Source organism: Python bivittatus, unplaced genomic scaffold (assembly GCF_059951505.1).
Source record: "Python bivittatus isolate LINGU-HERP-01145 unplaced genomic scaffold, Pbiv_v1 ctg000200_np1212, whole genome shotgun sequence".
In the NCBI taxonomy this organism is placed as follows: Eukaryota; Metazoa; Chordata; class Lepidosauria; order Squamata; family Pythonidae; genus Python; species Python bivittatus.
The window spans coordinates 17,244,455-17,267,740 of NW_028277040.1; the positions used below are offsets into that span (position 1 = coordinate 17,244,455).

At 41.3% G+C, this 23,286-nt stretch overlaps 1 protein-coding gene across 2 annotated transcripts in view; it reads right to left on the reverse strand.

Annotated features, from left to right (window-relative positions):
• Positions 1–312: 312 nt before the first annotated feature.
• PPP1R1C (protein phosphatase 1 regulatory inhibitor subunit 1C) overlaps positions 313–23,286 on the reverse strand; it is a 38,048-nt gene continuing 15,074 nt past the window's right edge. Inside the window, exons 3-5 of one of the 2 annotated variants that reach the window (XM_007422775.4) lie at positions 19,775–19,815; positions 17,310–17,370; positions 313–836 (exon numbers count right to left, since the gene is read on the reverse strand). In XM_007422775.4, the coding sequence (XP_007422837.1) occupies positions 757–836; positions 17,310–17,370; positions 19,775–19,815 (182 nt within the window). In that variant the 3' untranslated portion in view covers positions 313–756. Of the gene's footprint in view, positions 837–17,298; positions 17,371–19,774; positions 19,816–23,286 lie in introns of both variants that reach the window. The other variant, XM_088135826.1, reaches the window with a different exon arrangement.

Sequence of the window (23,286 nt, forward strand, 5' to 3'; positions counted from 1 at the left end):
ACCAGAGTTGTGCAAATATTCTGAAAAGGCTTTGTTTCCATGAAAATTTGACCCAGGCAAGACATTTTGACCCAGGCAACGTCTCTGGAAGTTGCTCTGCAAGTAACTGGACCCCCTTGCTCCTAGGAGCAGAGCAAAGCTAGCAGCTTCCTTCCTTCCCTGGGCTCTCCTCCTCAGCCCCTCCTCCACATCTCTAACCCAGGCAAAAGCCAGAAGAGGTTTCTGAGCAGCCTGTTCTTGCTTTAGCCAGGGTTGGAGGATAAGAAGAGGAAACAGATTCTTCCCAAATGTTGTAGAATATCTGTAAGGAATCACACCAACCTGGCTTTCTTGCTGGCTGGAAAGACTCTACAAAATACCATTTAGTCTAAATGTACATTATATTTATTTTGTAGCATTTAAATCTGCACTATTTACAACTGATTTTAGGCTGCAGCTCACATTTGGAATTTAAGACAGGAGAGCCAACACCTTTGGAAACCATATATTTACATATATGGCATATAGGTTAAGTCGTTACAAAGAAAAGGACATGGCAAGAAAAGAAATGGCTATCTTCACCAAGGCGGTACCCCAGGCCAGTTCTGCAGATGATGAATTCCACTGCAAAACCTTCCTTTTCCTAGGTACCACGATGAAGACTGTTTCAGGTCAGGAACATAAGCCACAAAGTTCCACGGTAAGTACTGAATGTTTAGCAGTTTCATAATTGACAATCAAGGCTCTTTCCCAAGACGTTTGGTGCCATTAAGGGTTCTATTCCTCATCTCTTTCACAGACGCCTTCCTCTTCCTCTGGAAATGCCAAGTCCTTCTGGTTTTTTAGATGCTTAATTCCTGTAAATATAAAGACCAGATTTAAGATTTCGCTTTTGCACTCTGATGCGCAATCCTGCCCAGCATGCTAACAACCACCACAGAATGGCAAAGTTTAAAAGGATTGCGAGTTATGAAAATGGCAATGTTACCTTTCAGTCCTTTACATGATTAAAACAGAGATGGAATTGAGTCTGATGTCAGAAGTGCATGGATGCTTCTCTCAACCTCTCATTTTCCCTCCCTCTCTTTCTTTTGCACTAGTAATAACAACAATAGCAACAACAGCAAAAGCAATAACAGGGAAGACATCTGAATTAGACCAGAGGATTGTGAAAGAGAACATTGTTCTTTTTTCCACAAGGCTAAGCACCTAGCCAGCCTTAGCTGATCTCAGAAGCTAAGCAGGGTCAGTCCTGGTTAGTAACTGGATGAGATGCCAGCTCTGTTGACTAGAATGAATATGGTATCTCCCCTATCTAATAGCAATGAAAGAAAAAATAACCAAGAGAAAGAGAGAGAGATGTAAACATCTTTCTATACTGATTTCAATCCTGTCAAGCTACATTTACAGATATGTCAGATAGCATGAAATAAGATTTTTCTGCTCATCTACTTTTTATTTTTAGTTTTGGTGGGACCATCTTTAAACTGCAGCCCTTTATTCCCTTCTTCTACATAATACATTTAAACGGGTAAACTGATGGTAATCTGATTTGCAGAACATGGCTCTTGGTCAATCATTCTGAAAGTAGGGCTACCATCTCTGCAAACTCTGGATGTCTGTTAGGGGCTGCAGAAAACTCTAACTCTTTGGGGCGGTCTCATGGTCCCCTGAATTTTTGCCACCCAGATATGGTAGTCCTGTGTAAGGTAAATTTCATACTTGAAAACAACTGTTAAAAACCCCCAGGTAATTAAAAATGCTATTAGTCCTCTCCTAATTTGTTCCCACCCTGCCCTGTATTTCTCTGCTGCAGCATTAAATGACCCTGAGCCTGCTGTGGCTCCTCTCTTCTCATGCCCTGCTACCCCTCTTGTCCTCTGCTCAGCCTGTGCTCCTCATTACAGACTCCAAACTCAAAATTTTGTTTTTGTTTAGGGATATTTTTCATTTGTTGCCATCGGTCTTCTGGCAAGGCCCAAAATAGTACTATGATTTCCCTGGATCCATCTTTCTTTTCTACCCCATCCCAATTGCAACCTTAGGTTCATTCCTTCAAAATTACTCTGCTCAACATTCCCCCAAAGTCAGAAATACAAGAAAGAATACCTCAATATTTGAGACTTATTTTGCTTCATATATAACGTTTGTTATTCTCTCCTCCTTTCCTTGAAGTCTTTGATTTCACTGTAGATAATTTAATTAATCCAATATGTGTTGATGAAGGAGAGCTAGAACGCCAGCCATTGTGTATAAGGAGACATGAATAACACTCTGTGCTATTGATGCATGTTAGATTAAGTCACCCCCTCAAAACTTCTTTCCATATTCAGGATAAATTATCTGTGCAAATAAGATAACTTCCCGCATTTTGCATCCAGATTACAGTGTCTCCAACAGGGAATCTGAAAACTTGACATCTGGTTTAGTTCATCCAACCAAAGTAGAAGAAATTTAAATTGAATAAGCATTAAACAATGTGCTTCAACTTTACTAAATATTCCTCAGATTTAAAATAATGCATATGTTCAACCTATACCCAAACCATGAGCACGGAAGGAGGCTTATACATTCATGTAATACAAATTTCACTACCTATGGATGAATTGATTCCATAGTTACCAATAGGTGCCAAGTTTCAGCACACCCATGGAGTGATCCCACTTAGCAGATATACATCATTCATTTCGGTGGAGGAAGGAGATCTCTAGTTGCATGATATTTCAGTGTAAATCAACTCCCTCCATCAAAATGTATGGGTCAGATAATATCCAGAAGGGCTCCAAAGAGAGCACGGGAATCACCGTGAGTTATGACACCTCTGTACAATGTACAATGATAGTGATTGTGGCATCAGGCAAAATAAACTTAATTTCTTTCTTACATTCAGTGTTTCCTTTGAACAAAGTGTTCTCCAGCACATACATGCAAATGTGAAGTTTCCTTTATTTATTAAGGTTTTGAAAACTGATCTGCAAGAAGGCTGCATGTGAGATCTAACTCCATGAGGATCGCTGCAGGGGCAAAAGATTACACTGTCTTTTCTCAGTGCAGTAGATTTTTTTCCTTAAAAAAATCAGCCACACAAGAATGAACTGTATGACAAACCTCCATACCTAACTGGGCCTCAAGGCCAGCCAACAGTAATCAGTCATCTTCCTTTTAGGATTTTTTCACCTTCTGCATGAAGCGGGTGCTTTAATACAATATGCCTTCTATAGGAGATTGAGGAAATATCTGCACTTAACCATTTAAGCTGCTCCTGTCCTGTGCCCTGGCAGTTTAAGTTTAAACCAGTTTAAGAAAAACTGGTCTGGACTAAGACCCTTAAGCAACATCCTTCAAGGTATTCAGTCCAGACAGCAGGCTACCACGTCCTCCCTACTTCTCTGCTGTTGGCTCCATCCACCATTCTGTTCCAGGAAAGGGATGTCCTTGGAGAAGACCAGTCTACTCACACTCATTCAGTCTAACCACCCAAAGATTGGATTAATTTTCCTTTTCTACATAAAGAGCTTGCCTAGTTGTTTTTTACAGTGAAAATATACCTACGTTTCTACAAACTATGGAAAAACATAACCGGGTCTTTGACCCTGCCTAATAAAATCTCCTTTGATAAAATATTTCAGTGTTTAGTCTTGCTATATTCAGTTTTGCCCTGAAATAGTTTAGGCAGTTTGGGGTCACTAAATCTGCAAGAGACTTCTAAGAGATTCTTTAGCTGTTTTCTGGATTTATTGTGTAGAAGAGTTACCTTTGCCTATAGCTAAAGCTTCCTCTGAGTGGGACATCTACGTTCTCCAACAAATTGAGTGCTGAGTAGAAGAATCCTTCAGAAGGCCCACTGTGTCAAGCTCAGTGGTGGAAATGGTCTTCTTGCAGTCTATTTGGGAAAGATAAATCTCCTTCGAGTTGAGTTTGACTCCTCATTGCTTAATGGACACCTCCATGTAGCTTCCTTGGTAGTAATAAAGAAGTAGTTTGCCACTACCTTCTTCAGGATGTTTTCTTGACTTCCCAGTCTAGTTTGTATTTCTTGGCGGTCTTCCTTTGAAATACTCACCAGGTCCAACCCCTTAGCTTTTTGAGCTTAGTCAAGACCTTCTACAGCTCCTTATATAAGTGGAGATGCTTAGAGAACCTGCTTCTACCAAAGTCCTCCCTGCATGTTGATATGTTTGAAGAGAACTGAGCCATGGAGAAGTGTGCTGTTAATCCAGACTCTTAGGTTGCGATGGTAGGATGGAAGAAGTGGGGATATGCTTCATAAAAGAAAGCAAGACTGAAATGGTTCAAAATAATTTCTACTCTGGGTATAATCTAACTTGTCTGCAATTGTGATCTTGCAAGATGAAGAAAATATGCTGCATTTCAGCACTTGAAACCTTAAGAAATATGTCCCTTGGGGAAGAAGTTGTTCTCTTTTCCATCTTCCCTATAATTGCCCAGAGTCAGAATCTTACTTCTTACTTTAAAAGTCTTCCTGCTATTGTGTGTATCTGACAGTTAGCAATTAAAGGAAAGACAAAACAGAGAAGGCATTATCCCCACCCACCCATCATGAACGCTGGGGCTAAAATCCAGGACTTTTTTCTAATTCAAATATTTTTCTTCTGGCATGCTCTTAACTGTGTTTCTGCAGGAGGGATTTTGTTTTGTTCTGCTTTTTAAAAAAATATAAATTCATTTCTTTAAGGCAGTGTTTCTCAACCTTGGCAATTTTAAGATGTGTGGACTTCAACTCCTAGAATTCCCCAGCCAGCATGTTAGCAAAGAACACTGAAAGTGGTAGCCCCAGGACAGAAAGTCCACACGTCTTAAAGTTGCCAAGGTTGAGAAACACTGCTTTAAGGAAACGGATAGAGTTGTACTTCCACTCATCCACCCCGCCCCATGACAGTAGGGGGAATGCTAGTACTGTGAAGTGATTAAGTCTTGGATAAGGACTGCACAGCTACAAATTCACTGGGTGACTGAGTCAGTCACCCTTCTCTCTCTCTCTCTCTCTCTCTTTCTCTCCCCCCCCCTCTTTCTCCCCCTCTCCCTCTCCCTCTCGTCTCTCTCTCTCTCTTTCCAGGTAACCTTCCTCACAGAGTGGTTGTAATGTTAAAATGGAGGGTTGGGAGAGGAGAACCATGTAAACTGCCTTAAATTCCTGTGAGGAAAGCAGGGTATGAATGGAATCAATAAATGATTGATGATTCATATCCTAAAATCTGGAATTGCTATAGGGAGAGAAAAGGGCAAGTCTGAAGCTGTTCCAGGTTGTTCCCATAAGGATGAACTATAAGCTTCTTTATATCTCAGCACTGCCCCTGTCTGCAACTTTGAACTCCAATGTGAAAGAGCAAAACAGAAGAAAATACCAGTGAATTGATTCTTTAACCACCCTTGTTGACTGCGTCTCTCTGCCTGCTCCAAGGTCTCCTGCTTCCTTTCCAAATGAGAGACCAAGAGTGCTTCTGACCCCTTTCTTGCCTCAGCAAAGGGTCCACTGCTTTTCCTGCCTCGGCTTGACTGGTAGGAGAATAACCAACAACTGCCTGGTCTATATCTCATTTCATTATTCCAGGTGATATGGATTCAATTCCCTGCTCACCCTCATCACATTTAAAAAGTGCTAAGAGAAGCATTGAAGCATTCATTCATTCATTGTGCAAACTATGGTATTCCCTGTGTCACTCTATGGAAGCAAATGTTGGATTTTGAAGAAGCAGGATGGAAAGAGTACTGTATTGACGCTTTTGAACTTTGGTATGGAGAAGATTCCTGAAAATGCCGTGGATAGATAGCCAGGAAAACAAATAAATGGATTATAGAATAAGTCAGTCCAGAGTTCTCACTTGAGGTACAAATGGCCAGCCTCAATTTATCAACTTTTGAGCACGTCATCTGAAGACCTAGGTCCCTTGAGAAGTCCATAATGTTGGGAAAGGTAGAAGGAATGAAGAGGATGACTAGCAGCAGGTAGATGGACTCAGTTATAGGGCTGGTGAATCTACCACTGTCCATTAGGCTATAGCTCATGTTTCCTTATTTCAGACTGAGGTATGGAAGGAACAATTGACTGTCTGGTACAAGATGCAGATAGCTATTTATGCACAAATTCAGATCCACGTATGCAATTGGAATTCCTCTTCTTCTCCTCCCTCCTTGTCCCTCCCCTGCTCTTCAAATCAGTTGCAGAAAGAATCTGTTCCCCTGGTGGGCGCCCATCATTGGGCACAGGGTGAGCAGCAGGATCCGGCGAAACTCTCTTTTGCGCTGAATGAGCCAAACAAGACAGGATGGGTACTGATAAAGAAGTAAGTGACATTTGCAAACGACTGGAGGTGGGGAGCAAAATGCCCCAAACAACAATATTTCTTTTGTATACATTTCTCAGGATTAGTTTATCCTGTTACAAGGCACCAGTGGACTAAGATGATACACTGGAAAGGCTGCCAGGTTTCCGCATAGTAAAGCAGCACTCTGACTTTCATACTAGGCTGCCCAAAATAACAACTGCCCTGTGTGTGTGTGTGTGTGTTTTTTAATTCCCCCCCCCCCCGAAGATAGATCTGCAGAGCACCGCCAATAAACAAAGGTGTCAAAAACTAAATGTGCAAGTGAGCACAAATAAAATGAGACTAATTCCATTCCCTTGGAGAGAGCCAAATATTTAGCTAAACACAGGCTTGTACATCAGGATGGAAAGGGGTGATGGAAAGAAGAAGTGGGGAAAAATGTACATTTATGGAAGATAAACTCATTTTAAATATAGGTCTGTGACTTTGCCACATTTTGTCCTGAACACAATAGGGGAACAAGCAGCACCTGGACTATTTCCCATGTGAGCCAGAGAAGGAGCTTGGAAATACGCCTCAGTGCCTCATAGAAAAAGTCAGAGTCTGACTATCACAAGCAGCGGAAAGTGTAAGCAAGAAACTAGGCCCTGCACTGATTTTTAACTCACGTGTTCAGGAAACTGCAATGTTGAGAATTCAGCAAAATGTATCACATGGCCAGAGTTAGTTCAATTGTGGTGTCTGTACATCCTTTCTATAATGCACCTACAAGCTGATACGGAGACTTGAAGTAGATTTACAGGAACATCTGCCCACAAAGATTTGAGTTTGGTTATTGGAAAATAATATATTCTGTGCAATCCTCTGATTAAGAGATACAGTGTACTGGGGGTTTGGGCTTTGATGCTAAAACCTGCATGAGCAGAAGTAACCTCACATCGAAGTCCTTCACTACCTTATAATTTCCAGCGTGACTCACATACAGCAGCACTGAGCAATTTTGTGCCCTGAACTACACAAAATGCTAAGCCATCATGCCATCAGTTTGACTCAGAAACAATGGTTTATGGCTGGAGCCCAGCTTCTTCTGGTTTACTGCTTAGCAATATTATATGAACCAGAAATTCATCTTGCACAGAGATTCCTCATAGTAACGGTCTGTCCCTGATAAGGGGGTGGTTCTTGGGGGTCTAAAGGCTGCTATAATCCAGTTGGCATCATCTGTGTTGCTTACAGAGGCTGCAGAACTTGGGGCTTGAAACCAACGTGTGCCCATTCAGACCTGTCACTCCCCAGAGTGGTTGTAGTAATAAACATACAATATCTGTCACAAGCTTATAACTAAGCACAGTGCAGTCATGGAATAAAAACAGCTTTTAATATCCTTGGGTTATCATGATCTGTTCAGTTGGGGGCCCAGTTAGGCCCAGTTGAACATTACAAAAAAGATCCTGGAACAAACACCCTGGGATTGTGTAATGGGCTGTGAGAATGACCTTGGGAGACAGGAGGAAGAGCTGCAGCCAGGTCTGATAAGAGACATCTGAGTCCAAAGGAAGGATGGGGTGGAGACGGTATCTCAGAAGGGACTCTCCCTAGTTCTCTGGAAAGTAAAGGCAGGGGAGGGGGAAGCGCTTTCAGACTTGCAAGGTTCTGTTACTGTAACCTTTCAATAAAGATAGTGTTAGCACTCATGCTTTTGGATTCTTGTCTGGACTACCTTGAAGGGCTGACAGATTGGCAGTGCAGAAGCCATCCTTCTGAAATCATCCCATGGCCATATTAGCAGATCACAGCTGACCCAATCAAACTCTCCTCCAGGGCAAATGTCTTCCCAGCCACTGCACAGGCTTTCCTCCCACCCTGGATGAAGGAAAAAACTTGCAGTGGCCTGGTGGGGATCAGAGCCACTGCAGATGGATTGCGTTGAGGGCATCCACTCCATCCCACTCTGCCATCCCCCCTTCCCAGTGTGGCTGCAAGAGAGGCAAAAATTAAATGGGTGAGAAGGATGGCATTCTTCAAGGACCTGAGCGTTCATGGAGATTATGGCACGATGGGAAAATAAGTCCTTTCCTTCCCACATGGAATTTAGGTTTTCCAGTGGCAGTTGTGGAAGCTTTCCTTGAATTCTAATAAGTGACTGTGCAGAGAGGGGACTGTACATCCTACTTCCCTGCGGAGAGTCCTCCGTGGGAAGGCATCCTGTCTGATAGGCCCAGGCCACCTACAGCGAGAGGGACACATGTATTCCCCCAACCTGTTTTCAACCTGCATGAACTCTTCCAGTTGCACTGCTGAAATTTAGTGGCACGGTTTCCAGTTGGAAATCACCCGCGTGGTTTGTGGAAACTTCCACCCTGGTCTGGATCCAAGGATCCAAATGTGCTTAAAGTAGGATGATAGGTGTAGGCCAAAGCAGGATGCAGGTGCCTACCTCACTCCCTAGATGACAATCAAGGGAGCACAGGAAATGCCCAGCTCTCTGTCCAGATTTCTGCATGCCCGATCTGGTAGCCCTGGTATTGACAGGTGTTGACAGGTATTGACAGGTATTGACAGAATACCTGCTGTCTCCACTCTAACCCCTTCCAAGAGAGCACCTTAAAGGTCTGCTCCCTGGCATGTAGCCATTAGCTCTTGAACTGATGACTCATCCGGGGGGGGGCATTTGAGAGGTTTGTTAAGGTCCAGAAAGTTCTACATAGAACCCTGCCACTGATCTTTGATTGTCCTGCCTTTTAGGGGTAGGTGGGTAATGGGTCTGTTTATCTGAGGGACCGTCTGTCTTCCATAGTTTCTGTCCATCCAGCAGTCAGCATGTTCTGAGTCCCACTGATTAAGTGATGCCCACCTGATGGGACCCAAGAAGTGGACCTTCTCTGTCCTGGCATTCTCCCAAAGAAATATTTGGCCTTCAACCTGACCATATTTAAAAAGCCCTTAAAACCTGGCTTGTTTTACCAGACCTTAGGCTAGAGTAGGTGGTGGGCCCTTTACAGGATGATTTGTTACTGGACTCTGTTGTTTATCCAGATGTTCCTTTCAGGGTCATTACATTTTATATTGCCTGCTGCTCCAGGGTTGCAGTGGAGTTGGGTAGCCTATAAATCAAGTAAATAAATAAATGCATACAACTGGAGGATTTTTTGACCCCTCCCAGACTGCAGAGGCTGTCCCTTCAGATAGCCTTGGTTCCCTTTGCTGGAGATAAGTCACCTGTACATGTCCAGAGATGATTGACGTCACATCTGACACATCAAGAAGCAGGGCTGCTTGTGGCTGCCCGCACAAGTCACAAGTGAAGATAAGTCCTCTTTATAACCGACTGAATTTCTAGACTTGCTCTGAAGAATCACCGTTCTCTCTATCAACAATGAGAATCTAGCCCTCTACAGCTTTTTTTGGGGGGTGGGGGCAGAGACTGCAAGTGCAGCAAGCTCTATGAACCACTAGAGGGCGCTTTGTCCCTAAAGAGCAAGCCACCTTCCAACTAAGCATAAGGAATCCATCTTAACTGTGGCCACGCTGATAGCCTTGACACAGAAAGTCTTTGCTTTGATATGTTCCTACCCAAACGTCTCTATTTAACCAAACATTGCCTTTCGCTGAGAAGGCAGCCTGACAAAAAGTAGAATTGACATAGCAAGCATGTACGTATATATGCACATGTGCTTACTTTATATCCCTAATTCATAATCCCTGAAATCTTGAGATTTTCTGTTTATATAGTCATATAAACAGAAGCAGTTTTCAGTCTGTGATATCTAGTCATGTTTAGGGAAATTTCTGTTAAGTCTACTGGTTTTTTCTCATTCCCTGTTCCAAGATCTTTTCTTTCCCTTGATATGATTGATTTTATAAGGAACTATTCCAATACACCAGTCTTTTAGGTTCGTTGTCTCAAACACTTGTTTCCCAGCTTGTTTTACTTTATCAACTGCAATACGCATTCCAACAAGATCAACTGGATCCAAAGATTTCATTCCAGTTTTGGAAGGTTTTATTCCATTCGTGGAGAGGAAAAATTAGTTGCAGTCCAAAATATCAACTGCGATATCTCCACAATAGCCTCAGAATTGGCTTTAATTCATTTGTACGTGATTTATATTCTTTCTGCTTTGCTGTATGACGTTACACACAGGCGCACATATACAGATCTGCCTAAATTCAGCCACAGTGGTGACTTTCTGTACCAAAAGAATCCCTAAAGGGTTAACCCAGAGGCCTTTACTGTATTAAGGCATAAAGGCAAACGTCACCTTTTCACCCTATTTCCGGAGACTTCTAGAGTCACTTTTGCTTTTTTCAGCATTTGAACAGCAAAGATTCCCCCTTTTTTTTTTTTTTTTGCTTGAACGAGAATCTGTACGAATAGAACTTCCGAACTTCAATTGTTCTAAATGCTCCAAGCAGTTTTTGCTCTTGTGGTTTGCCAGCTCATGTACAAAGCAAGTACTTTCAGCAGAAGCTGCTTCGATTCTTATAACTGGTATTGTGCAAAACATTCCAAGCTTGAAATGGCCATTTTGAGTATTTCAAACTTGGAACAAAAGACTTTGTTTTGAACTTAAGATAAAACGAACTATTTAGAACAATGGGAAATTGAAAGAAGATCTTGTTTCTTTATTTTAGCCCTAGGGCTACAGAAATAGATGTGGTGTCAGTTAAGTACCATCTATCCAAATGCACAGAAAAATTAATGAAAGAATATTTTTTTAAAAAAAGTTTAACATAGCAAACTATCACGGCAACAGTTAAGTAGAAATAAACACATTTTTGTAGCCCGACTGCACAACCTCTAACACATTTGAAAATCATCCCCTTGGCCAATTTTTCTATAACTAAGAATCAGCAGTTATAGATGGGAAGTTAAAACAGGTATTTTATAACAGATCATGTCCTTGTATCTATGAGGGGATAAGAACAACTGGGAATTTTAAAATATTTTCTCCTACTAGCGTGATCTAGGTATAGCATACATTATTCTTATACTTATTCTACTTCTGAGAGAACATCTTAGAATATTCTTGGCATCTGTTGGGTAAAGTCGCTCAACTTTGCTCACAGTTGGACACCAGCTGGGCACATCCTAGGGAAGTGACTAAGGCACATCTGTACTCAGTTATCTGGGAAAAGTTTGAGCCAGTTGCTCCCAAGGAAGTAGACAGGGTCCTCAGGGCTGTGACTTCTGCCATCTATATTCTGGACCCATGTCCCTTTTGGTCGGTTAAGGCCTTCTGGGAAGTAGCTGGGTCCAAGCAGTGATTAATCTCTCACTGGGAGGGGGTGTGCTGCCTGCCTTCTCAAGAGGCCATTCTTGGACCTGACCATGTTGGACAACTTTCCTCCAGTCTCCAAACAACTCTTGCTCTTCCTACAAATGTTTTAGGGAGAGTGAGGCTGGAGCCTAGTACAGCTGAATGTGGATATGTGGGGAGATGTTGCCTTTGGGGCACCAGGAGTTTCTGTTATGGTTTTTATAGTTTTTATATTTGTATTGTTGTTCTGTGAGCTGCCCTGTGTTAGTCCTCAGTTAACAACTGCCCTGTTTAGCAACTTTAGTAAGTTCAAACTTGCTAAGGAGCTGAAAAAGTAGTGTTTTGACTGGTCCTTGAACTTACGACCATTGCAGCATCCCTGTGGTCATGTGATTGCGATTTGGGTGATTTGCAACCAGTGTGTATTTATGACAGTCGCAGCATCCCATGGTCACATGATCGCCATTTGCAATCTTCACTGCCGGCTTCTGACAAGCAAAGTCAATGGAGAAGCGGCAGGAAGTCGCAAATGGTGATCACGTGACATTGCATCTAACGACCGCAGGTGATTCAATTAATGACTGCAGCAGAACTGATGCTGTAAGTCTGGCGTGGTCATGTGATGCTTCACTTAATGACCATGTTGCTTAGTGATGGAGTTACCAGTCACAATTGTGAACATTAAGTGAGGACTACTCGTATGTGTCTTTTAAATAAATAAATCCATTTTTATTCTATTTCTTCTCTAACAAAGTTTGTTTATTAGCTTCTTATTCTGCCTTTCATTCAAGAGTTCAAGGTAATATATATATAACATTCCCTCCTCTAATTTTCCTCCATAGCAACAATCCTATGAAGTAGATAATAGAAAAGGTAGCCAGTTTTTGGTGGTTTTTTTTTTTTTAATGGGCTATGGGAATTAGGGTGGAATTTGTATCATCCTCATTCTGGGTTTGGAATACCAAATATATTTTGATGTTTTTCTCCAACAATCCACACCATGTAATGGCAAATCACCCCCCCAAAAAAGTGTCCTGAAAGTCGGGAAATGATTAGGGGTGTCTCAATTATGAAAAAGAAGAGTTCTCTTTCTGATTTTTCTCTGATGTCTAATTTTCATGCACTCCTTGATGAGAGAGGAACTTCCACCCAAGAGCTGAAACTAGTGGCAAGGATCTATGGAGAGCAGGAGAAAGAAGTTCTAATCTGTATGCAGGATTCAGAGCTTACAACAAATTAAAATTGTTTCTCTTACTAAATTTAGTGAGCATGCCCAGATGGTCAGAGTTTGCCTTTAGAACATTTTTTCTCCAACTCTGCATCATCACATCAGTACTGTACAATATGTGTAGGTGGCTGAGAGGAAGACTGTATGTGTACGTATGTATATAAGGGAGGTGAATTGTTTGGCCAGGACATGGGAAACATGATGTTGTGAACATTTTTTTTAATCTCCTAAAAACAGAAACCCAATCTGATATCTTTGCTAACCACATATTGGAAGAAGGCAATCAGCATCATCAGGGAGAGCAGAAATGTAGAGGCCTTTTGAACAGTGAAGGTGTCTCCCAACATCCATTAAGCACAGAAATATAATCTGCTCAAATATCCTGCCCTGAATAGTTCTGTAGGCTGCTATCCGCCTCACTCTGCAATCAATAGCACTCACATTGATTTTTCCAGGGTGCTGTATTCCAGTAAAATGCACACGTGCGTAGAAGAGTAAGCCATTTCCCGCTTAAATGTCTATTTGCTGATACCATGCAAAAATGCAGAGGAAACCAAAATACACCAGAAGGAGTTTGGAGAGGGAGAAAAAAAATGAATTTGTGAGATATCAGTCATACTTTGGCATGCTATTGATGCCTTATTGCAATTTCCAATACAGGAAGGAACTCTCTCTAAATTTAGACAACTCCTCAGTTCCATTAGGCAATCAATCAATCAATCAATCAATCAATCAGTCAGTCATAGAGGGCTAAACAACCACAACAACAAAATCAGTTCTATGCCATATATGGAGAGAGTAGAGATGTTGCTTCCTTAGTAGTTCAACAGATTGAAGGATATGCTGAGTTTCTTATACCAGCTTAGCAGGCCAGACAATATAATATGGCACCATTTATCCTTTCTGCTTAAAATATTCTGTTTTAAGGCTGGGAAAGAGATATGGGTGTTAACACTGTTTTAAGATTTTATGTGTATGTTAGGTTCAATTCAACATTCATTGGCTTTGCTTGGGCATTCCGTCTATCATCCAGCAAAGATGATTTGAATGCATTAGCTAGTTTTGGTGCACAGATCAAAACTTGCTGATCAAAGCCAGCCTGCCCCGGGGGTTGAATTCAAATTCAAGAAAAGGGAGGTCCCCATAGGTGATGCAAGGTAGTCATTATCACTCTATCAGCATCCAGCTGAGACACATTCACTCAAAGAGTAAAGTGAGAATGAGTTATCCAGATACAGGTTCCAGTTCCTGATCTTATCCACAGGTGACAAAACAAACTACAACACATATAACGTATGATTGACGCAGCAAGTAGACATGTTAACATCCTGAGAGCTTGGTGGGTTCTTAAAGAAAGTCCTGCTGAGGAGTTCTCCTGGTTCACATCATGGCTACCACTGTGGTCATGGCCAGCCACAAAATTAGAAAACAAACTGGCGAGGTTTCTCTTCATCCATTCTACAGCACCCCCATCCCCAGAAGCTCATTGCCAACTTCCCAACTTCTCTTGGGCCTTTTTTTTCCCCCTGGATGGGCAGGCAGGCATAGATGCAAGCAAAGGACTGGGCTGAAGCCAATCATGTTTATTTTCTAAAGGAGCTCTAGGTCTATATAGAATCTAAGAACATTATTGGAAACAAAAATGAGCATGAGGGCATACTCCTTTTTAATTTTGTTTAAAATAAAAACAATGTTTACAAAATGTAAAAAGGAGCCCAGAGTACCAAGGTTTGTGTGCAAGGAACATTAGGGCTCTTGGTTGCTATTCTTAATAGTAATAGCATCAAGATGTTTTTCTTCTTTTTCTTCCGGTCAGTTCAAATACATGAATGAAAGTTATTTCTCTAAATCTGAGGTAGGTAATTTCTAAAGGATTGGGGGCAATTCATTCTCCAGACTTCCTAGGAGGGATGTAGGAGTGATGTGGCTAGGAGGGATGTAATGCAGTGATGTGGCTGAAATTGGTCCTTTTTAAGTCTTTTTTTCCTGCCTTCCAAAGATGTCCCACTACCAATTCCACTATGAAATCCCCTACTCCAAACCCCAAAGTGGTCTCTTTTTCAATCAGTATTTTGCGTTTGGGCAACTTAAGTGTGGGAATGGAAATAGGAGGCTTTGGGGCCAAACTATTACTTTTCCCACCCTTAATGACCCCCCCAAACCCTCCCCCCCAAACCCCAAGTAGTTTGAAATCATGTTACTGAATCTTTTTTCATGTTGATACTGACTTTTGGCAAGGTAATCTCGGTGCTGTGGGGTGAAAATGGGTTGCTGAGGTCATCTGGGATCCACAAGAGATGGGTTGCCTGCTTCTGCTCTAAAGACTCCTATTGTTTTTCATTAAGCTAACACAACTAAAGAGTTTGAAATCATATCCCCCAAATATTAACTAAGTAGGGTGTTAAATACCTAAGGCTCCAACCCTATAGTCTGTAAGGAGGTCTGATGGCATTCTCTTGCCCCATGGGCAGAAAATCAAGGGTGAATCTGACATCAGGTGTTCCCCCCAGTCCCAGGCTCCAGGGAGGCCAGTTTGTTTCTGATTTTGGAGAAAGAGGAAGAGAGGTTTGCTGGGGATAAGCTGAGCAGCACACTGGGAGTGGCTCTGGACACACAGAGTCCACAATCCTTGTCTTCCCAAGACTGGCCCCTAAACTGTAAAAAAAAAAAAGGGGGGGGGACCCTATCTTTCTTCCTATTAGTTTGGTGAAAAGAAATGCATTGAAAGAAAAATTAAACACCGATCCTTGCTTTGGAATTGATGGCAGAAACTGGTTCTGGGTTTCAGATACCTTGGAGGCTCTGATGACAGAACTAAGGGAGTCTTGTCAATCAAGCATGGCCAGTGAAGAAAGCCAGTGTGGTCTAGTGGTTAAGGCACTGGTTCCTTCTGCCTTCAGCAAGGGAAGATTACTGAGTGACTTTGGATAAATCATGCTGTGTCTGCCAACCCAACTTACAGGGCTGTAAGGGAAATGTTGGAGGATGAACTGCTCAGTATACTTCCTGAAGCTCCTGGAGGATGTAAATCTAGCAAAATAAATAAATCCCTGGCATATACAAAAGCTTGCTTTGCACACTGTTAGAGCAGTTGGATAGTGTGTGCAGCTTGGAGAAAGGGGACTGAAGGCAGCCTCTCCATTCTTCCATGAACAATATTAGCATTAGCCAGAGTGATTGTTTCAACCAGCTGGAAAGTTGCCAAGGGAACAGGGCACTCCTATGCTCAGGAATGCTTGATCAATCTCAAAGATGTTTGGATCGGTACTAAAAGATCCACCTCCGCTCCTGTGTGGCAAATCTTGGGCTCAACTTACCAGATAGTGCTTTTGTGCACCTGACTTTATTTAGGGGATTTATGTTATATCTGAAGATTAAAGAAGACTACAGTAAATAATAGCATTTCCACTTTATAGGTATGGTACATATATAAACTCATTTTGTGGAATGTGTAGCCCTTGCTTTGATTTTTTAGGTGCATAATATAGCATCTCTGCAATAATCAAGACCAAAACTAGAGAAGTATCATGGTCCTCAATCAAGTCCATTGATTGTACCAGAAATAAAATGAATCAGAATCTATAGTTAAAGAGATTAGGAATGAGTATCTGAGGAAATTCAGCACAGTTAAGAACCACTATTTGGGAGTAATAAAATATAACAATCTCCTCTAATGCTAAAAGCTAATGTTTTGCCTTGAGCCATGCTAGCTTCCCATATTTTTTTTAAATTAAAGAAAGATTTAAAATATAAAGGCAGATAGAACAAGGAACATGACAGACACCAAGGGAGATTTATGCAGGAGTATTATTGCCCTCCTCTGAAAAAGTGGTATCTATCATTGTGAGATAGGTCATAGTTATTTTATTAGAAACTGTTTAAAAAAAATTATGCCTGTCTCCTGAAATCTGACAAGGTAAAAGACAGATCCCTTCTATCAGACAATGCCATCTAAGAGGACCCAGGAAGAGTGACTTCTCTGTTGCAGCCCCTATGGAACAGCAATCTCCCCACCCCACCCTGAGTTCAGATGCCCCAACTCTGCTAGCCTTTCATAAGGCATTGAAGACCTGGTTCTTCCCCCAAGCAATAGGCCAGGATGATTGCAGAGCCCGTCGTTGGTGATGTATGGTTTCTATATCACTCTGGGTATGATCTGTGGTTTTAATTTTTTAAACAATTATTTATTATTGGATTAATAAATAATTAATTAATGGATTGCTAGCCACCCAGAGTTGTCTGGCAAGTGGACAGCCCTATAAGTTAAATAAAGAAATAAATATGGAAATAAGATTATTGCTAGGAAAGGAATGAGGGAGGAGCCCATCCTTCACCTGTACCAGAAAGGCCTAATTTTTTTCCTAGCCTTTCTGCATTCCCTTCCTTTCAATCCATCTCTGGAGACCAGCATCATAGACAGGTGGCTCTTTTCCCTCCATATGATTATGAAGTTCTCAGGTAATGACAGACCAGCAGAGAGTTGGTGACATGCCACACTCAGCAGGGATGAACCAAGAGGCGTTTGCATAAGAAGAAACAGTACCTGGACAGTACCTTTCATGGCAGGCGCAGTATAGACACTCTGCTTCCTCTGTTTGGGGGAGGCGTTCTGTGACTGTCAATAAAAAGAATGACCTTTTAGCACAATCAAGAGCTAAGCGAGGCATCACACACCAGACTACAGAGATGGGCTTCTGTAGGTCCTTTTCTCAACACAGGCCCATACTCTTGGGTTTGGTCTTGAGGCATCATCTTGGTCTGCTCTGCTGCAGTGGTTGCACTGCAGTATTTTCTTTCTTATGCTGCTGTGGTGCCCGCGCTGTGGAATCTTCTCCCCCTTGAAGTGAGGCTGACCTCATCATTGTTGAGCTTCTGGAGGTCCCTCAAGACCTGGTTATGCCAGCAGGCCTGGGGACCCCAGGGGATGGGGGAATTAGTGAGATGGCTCCCTTATTTTTAACATCCTTTTATTCTCTATTCTATTTTTATATGTTTAATGTATTTATGGACTGCTTTTAGCTTTGTGGTACGCAGCCCAGAGTCACCTGTGGTGAGATGGGCAGCTATATAAATTGGTTTAATAAATTTTTAAAAAAATCTGTTCCTTATTTGACTTTGAGAAATTTCAAAATTGATATAAATATTTTAGGGGAAGGCCACATCCTTTATTTCCTTTTATTTTAGTACACAATCCGATTGCAAAAAATCAGAAGGAAGTTGGTAGCATCTTTTCCAACTAACAAATTTTATTAAAAGGCATCAGCTTTCATGAGCTCACGCTTCATCAGATGCCATCAGGGACTAACATAGCCCTCCTCCTACAGTGTCTACCAACTGATTGCACCGCTCTTTTTTTGTTTCTTCTTTGAAAGCTTTGTTCCCAAAAGCTGGAAGTTAGCACCAGATTTTTAAAGCTGCTCAACTAGGCAGCCCAACTATAATTGTAAACAAATAAATAAATAAAACACCACTGAGTTCAGCTAATGGCACTTCAGCGTTATGAAATAATAACTGTTCATATTACTTCTTTAGAGAATCTCAACTTAAAACACCATATCCCATTTCCAAAGAGAGTTGAGGCTGTTATATATTCACCAAGTATATTTTGAGGATACCTGTTCTAATCAGTGAAGATTCAGCCGCTCTATAACCTGGCCTGTGAAATTTAAAGTGGCTCATAACATTTTATGTTAATGGATGGAAAGATGCTTTTTATGAATAAATGATTGGATGCAGTCAGAGAGTGCTAATTATATTTATTGCATGATGGGATGTTGATTGTCATCACTGAATGCTTTTAAATGTTTGGACCTAAATCTGGAAAAAAAAATCAATAATGTATCTTGCTATTAAAAGCAATGCTGGCCCGTCTCAACTTTCAGTAAAAATTAAATTGGTCTGGAACATATCATATAGAGCACAGAAAGTTGGGTGAAACCCACTTCAGAGATGACATTATGTTGTCTGGATAATTCTCTTTATTCCTTCTATTTTCTATAATTTCTTCAATTTTTAAAATTCAGAGACAAGCCTGGATTCTTATATGATTAAAACAGCATCACTGATACACAAAAGGAAGACGTTAGTCGTCTTGGGGGAAGGTTTGTAATTTAAGAAGTACATTAAACAAAGGTGGATGTTATCCAAAACTGTATAGTGAGGATTACACATAAAGTACTGATTGATGGGGGAAGGAGAAAACACAGGAATGGCATGGAGTATCTTGGAAAGAGGGCATGGTTGGCTAGAAAATGGAATATGCCAGTGCAATATTTTTGTAGCCTCCATCTCTTTACAGAATAATAATAATAATAATAATAATAATAATAATAATAATAATTTATTACATTTATTACATGATTTAATTCTCAGCATATACATTTCACATGAAGTAAATCTTTTTAGTAATTAGTGGAAGGATACAGCCTTTCAGGTATTAAAAAATGTTTTTCATATCTAACTGCTTGGAGATCTTTTTTTTTTCCCGAATTAATTTTGAAGTCATGCTTCCAGGCAACCACTAGGTGCCAGCAAAGAGATATAGAAAAATCCAAATCTTTGCTGCGATCTAGTGGTTGTCTAGGATTTTGCAGCTCAGATTTGGTAATCCTAGTTTAGGTGTCAGAATGAGCCTATTCATGAGCCTCAGACCTATGCTCAATTCAAATATCTAGTTTGAGTGTGCAGAAGGCCCTCAGAATTTAAGCAAAGATGGAGCAGATTTTCCTGCCGTCCTCCCCAGCCTTCAAGGAAACTGATTAAGCCAGAGCCAAAGCAGACAGTCATGCAGAGACTCAGAGGGCAGCATTATCTTTAAAAAAAAAAATTAAGATCAGAAGGCTGACTTTACTCAATAAATGTCATTGCACTGTTGATGTCTTCTACCACCTGTATATCCCAAAAGACAATTTAAGAATTATTATCTCTGCTGCAGTACAAGAAGGAAAGAATTAAGATGTTTCTGAATGTTTGTCAGACAATGCAACAGCGGTTTATTTCTTAAACTGCAATTAACTTACTTCATCTTGGGAGTTGTTGTTCATTCTCTTCTCATCTATTTCTATGGGATAGGAAAACACAATTAGAAGAAGAACTATATAATAACATAAAGACAGCATAAGCTTACTCTGAAGTCAGTCTCTGGTGAATTCAGTAGATTTTACTTTCAGGGAAATATGTGCAGAATTACAACTCAAATAATGCAGCTGAAAGTCCAATCTAAGCAAGTGTGAAGTACTGTTCTATTCACACTTTCTTGGAAGCAATCCCTGCGTAGTAGCCTTTTCTGAGAAAATGTCCACCATATTATGTTGCAAGGGTACATTAAATTGATCCTCTCATTACACTATAATTCCTATGATGGGGTGGAGCATACCATTATTTTCAGGGTTCAACAGAAAGGGGAAAAGATTGAGTCCTGATATAAAATTTTGCAGCACATTATATTCTGATTATGAGCCCCAACATAAATTGGGGCTCATAATGCTTTGAAGAAACATTGTGCATGGTAGTATAAGTAGTTTTTTTCTTCCTTCTTCTATTATTAAGAAAAATCATCCCTCAGTTGGTAAAACACTGCTAGACACTCTATCAAGTAAGGGCACTGTAAAAATCTGAGTCTATGAAGATCTTAATTTCACTGTGGAAGCACTGAATGGAGATCAACACAATGTAATTCACAAAAAAAAAAAGTGTGACAGCTGTAAAATTCATATTCTTCTACCCACTTAGGAATAACGGTCATTCAGCTCAATTGGCTGTAAATTAAAAATCTATCTTGATTTCCAACCACATTTTGATTCCATTAATTTCATAAGCCTATGTCTGTTTCTAGCAAGTTCTTGTTCTTAATTCATCACTTGACTTATGAGACATTTCCTGCTCAACGCATTCTCAAGCTTTTGACTCTCCTTAACTATTTCTCCACAAGGCACCCTTTTACTGTGAGAAACTGTAAAGTGATTCAGAATTTCAATCCACATGTTTCTTCAGTCTGTCAAACATCTTTCACCCCCAAAACCAGTGATGTTTTATTTTTCAAAACAAGCAAGCAAGGAAACAATGTGTAGCTCATCAATGCACAGAAATAATTCATTATGGTTCATGAAAGTAACCCTCTATTTCTGCAGTGTGAATAAATATGTCAGATAGATGTCAGTTTATGCTGATGTTTCCATAAGAGATGAGTGCAAGATTAATTATTATTACCTGTGAAATTGAACTGGTTTTGGTATCTTTTTTTAAAAAATGGGTAAAACTAGCAAGTTATTTAAAGTGCAATTATGTGTTTCGGACATTCAAAGACAGACTGGATCTCCCCTGCTAATGGCAGAGAAAGAGAGATCTTAAAACCTCTGATGTCAGAGCTCTAGCGGAGAATGGGAAAAGGGGTGGGGTGATGGGTGAATAGGAGATGACTATGCAGCCATGGGATTTAAAAACTTCCTGATTCCAGCTCCTGGATCCCAGTTTCCAGATCCCAAATATCCTCAGTTTCACTCTTGCATAATAATTCACTTTTCATTTCTTGCAGTGAACGAAAATACTTGAAATGAAAATCAGTCTGAGGAAAGAAAAATTCCCCCCTTCAACTGCCAGTAAGGCCCAGAAGGGTCTTGGATTTCTCAGTGATTTTGTTGTTTTTCACATCTGCAGGTGGAATTGTCCTGTCATTCATCTCCTGTTGTGACTGGCAATTTATGTATTACCAAGCCCTTAAGGCAGAAGCTGTTTTTCAGATTTTATTTTGGTGCCTTTGAGTCAGTGTTGACTCCTGGTGACTGCCTGGAGTTCTCTTGGCAAGGTTTTTCGGAAGTGGTTGGTCACTGCCTCCTTCCCAGGGCTGAGAGAGAGGGGCTGTCCCAAGGTCACCAGCTGGCTTCTTGCCTGAGATGGGACTAGAACTCACAGTCTCCCAGTTTTTAGCCTGGTGCCTTAACCACTACACCAAACTGGCTATCTTCAGTTAATATAGGCATTTGCAACAGAATCTAACTTGAAAAATGTAAAGGATCAATTCTTGTTAGAAGGAAAAGGCATCTTATTTTGTTTGTGACTGCCAAAATACACCAGAGGCTGTCTAACCTTGACAAATAACACATATGCCAACTTTCAACCTTGGGCACCAATTAACCTGTTAAATTATCTCTCGAGCTGAGGCAGAGAGCCTTCCCACCCTTGCATCTAACCACAGCATGGACATCCCCTGGCAACATCTTTTTTTATGCCAGGTCCCCTCACTCCATTTTCATCTTGTCCTCAACCCTTCTGAGAAGCAGCTTCAAAGAATATTCTCTCTGAAGCAGTCAATAAGTTTTATCATGGGTGCAATGCAAGCACTTTGCCAGGGGCAGTCAGCTGACCCCTGGGGGGGGGATCAGTCTGGAGCCTATCAGCTCTTATACATTGGCATGGGTCTTCCAAGTCTAGTTCTCTTGCTCTCTTTTCCATAAGGTTTCAGTACAACCAAGGTCTCTGAACTGTTCTCCAGCTTGGAGACATGGCTGAGGTGACACACCCATACACACACCCACTCACAGTCTGGGAGAAGTGACAGAGGAAGGGGGAGGGGGGGATTGTGTAATTACCATGAAAACATACTACCAACAACCGCCAGCAACGAATAGGCAGTTCTATGATGCAGTATGGAACATGCCATTCCCTAATCCTCTCTACCAGTCTTTCTCAACCTTGGCGACTTGAAGATGTGCAGACTTCAGCTCCCATGGCTGGCTGGGGAATTCTGGGAGTTGAAGTCCACACATCTTCAAGTTGTCAAGGTTGAGAAACACTGCTCTACACATATGCACACTTCTATTCACAATTTCTCATAACATACTAAAGCTTTCTAAGTTTGTTATTCAGTCTGCAGGACTAGTAACATCACTTCCTTAAAAAAACGTAAATCATTCTGCTTTCATAAACTTCCTGGCTGCAGGCTTTTAAAATGAGCATTTCCCAATGTCAGCTCTCATGTTTACAAGTGAGACCACTGTTTGCACATTTCACTAGCACACCTTTTTTTAGCTGCAGTTTTGGAGGCAAGTAAAGTCAAGCAGTTGTCTGCTTTGCTACATGGAGAAGTCACTCAGTTCAGAAAACACCTGCCAGTGGCCCCAAATCCACTTCGGCCTGTTCCACCCTGTCTTCCCCCCTCCCAAGCCTCCATTTTGAGGGACTTCAATTGCCCCTCTATGGCAGGAATGCTGCTGGCAACAGAGTTTTCTTTTCACCACACTTTGCTACTTTGGCGTGGTTGTTAAGGCACTGGGCTAGAAAGCAGGAGACCCGAGTTCTAGTCCCGTCTCAGGCACGAAGCCAGCTGGGGAACCTTGGGCCAGCCCCTCTCTCTCAGCCCTGGGAAGAAGCAGGCAAGGGCAAACCACTTCTGAAAAACCTTGCCAAGAAAACTTCAGGAAAACTGGCAGTCGCCAGGAGTCAAGACTGACTCGAAGGCACCCCCTTAAAAATTGCAGCTAATATCCTATACTTTCAGCAACATCTCTCAAATTATTCAATATGTCTCCTATCT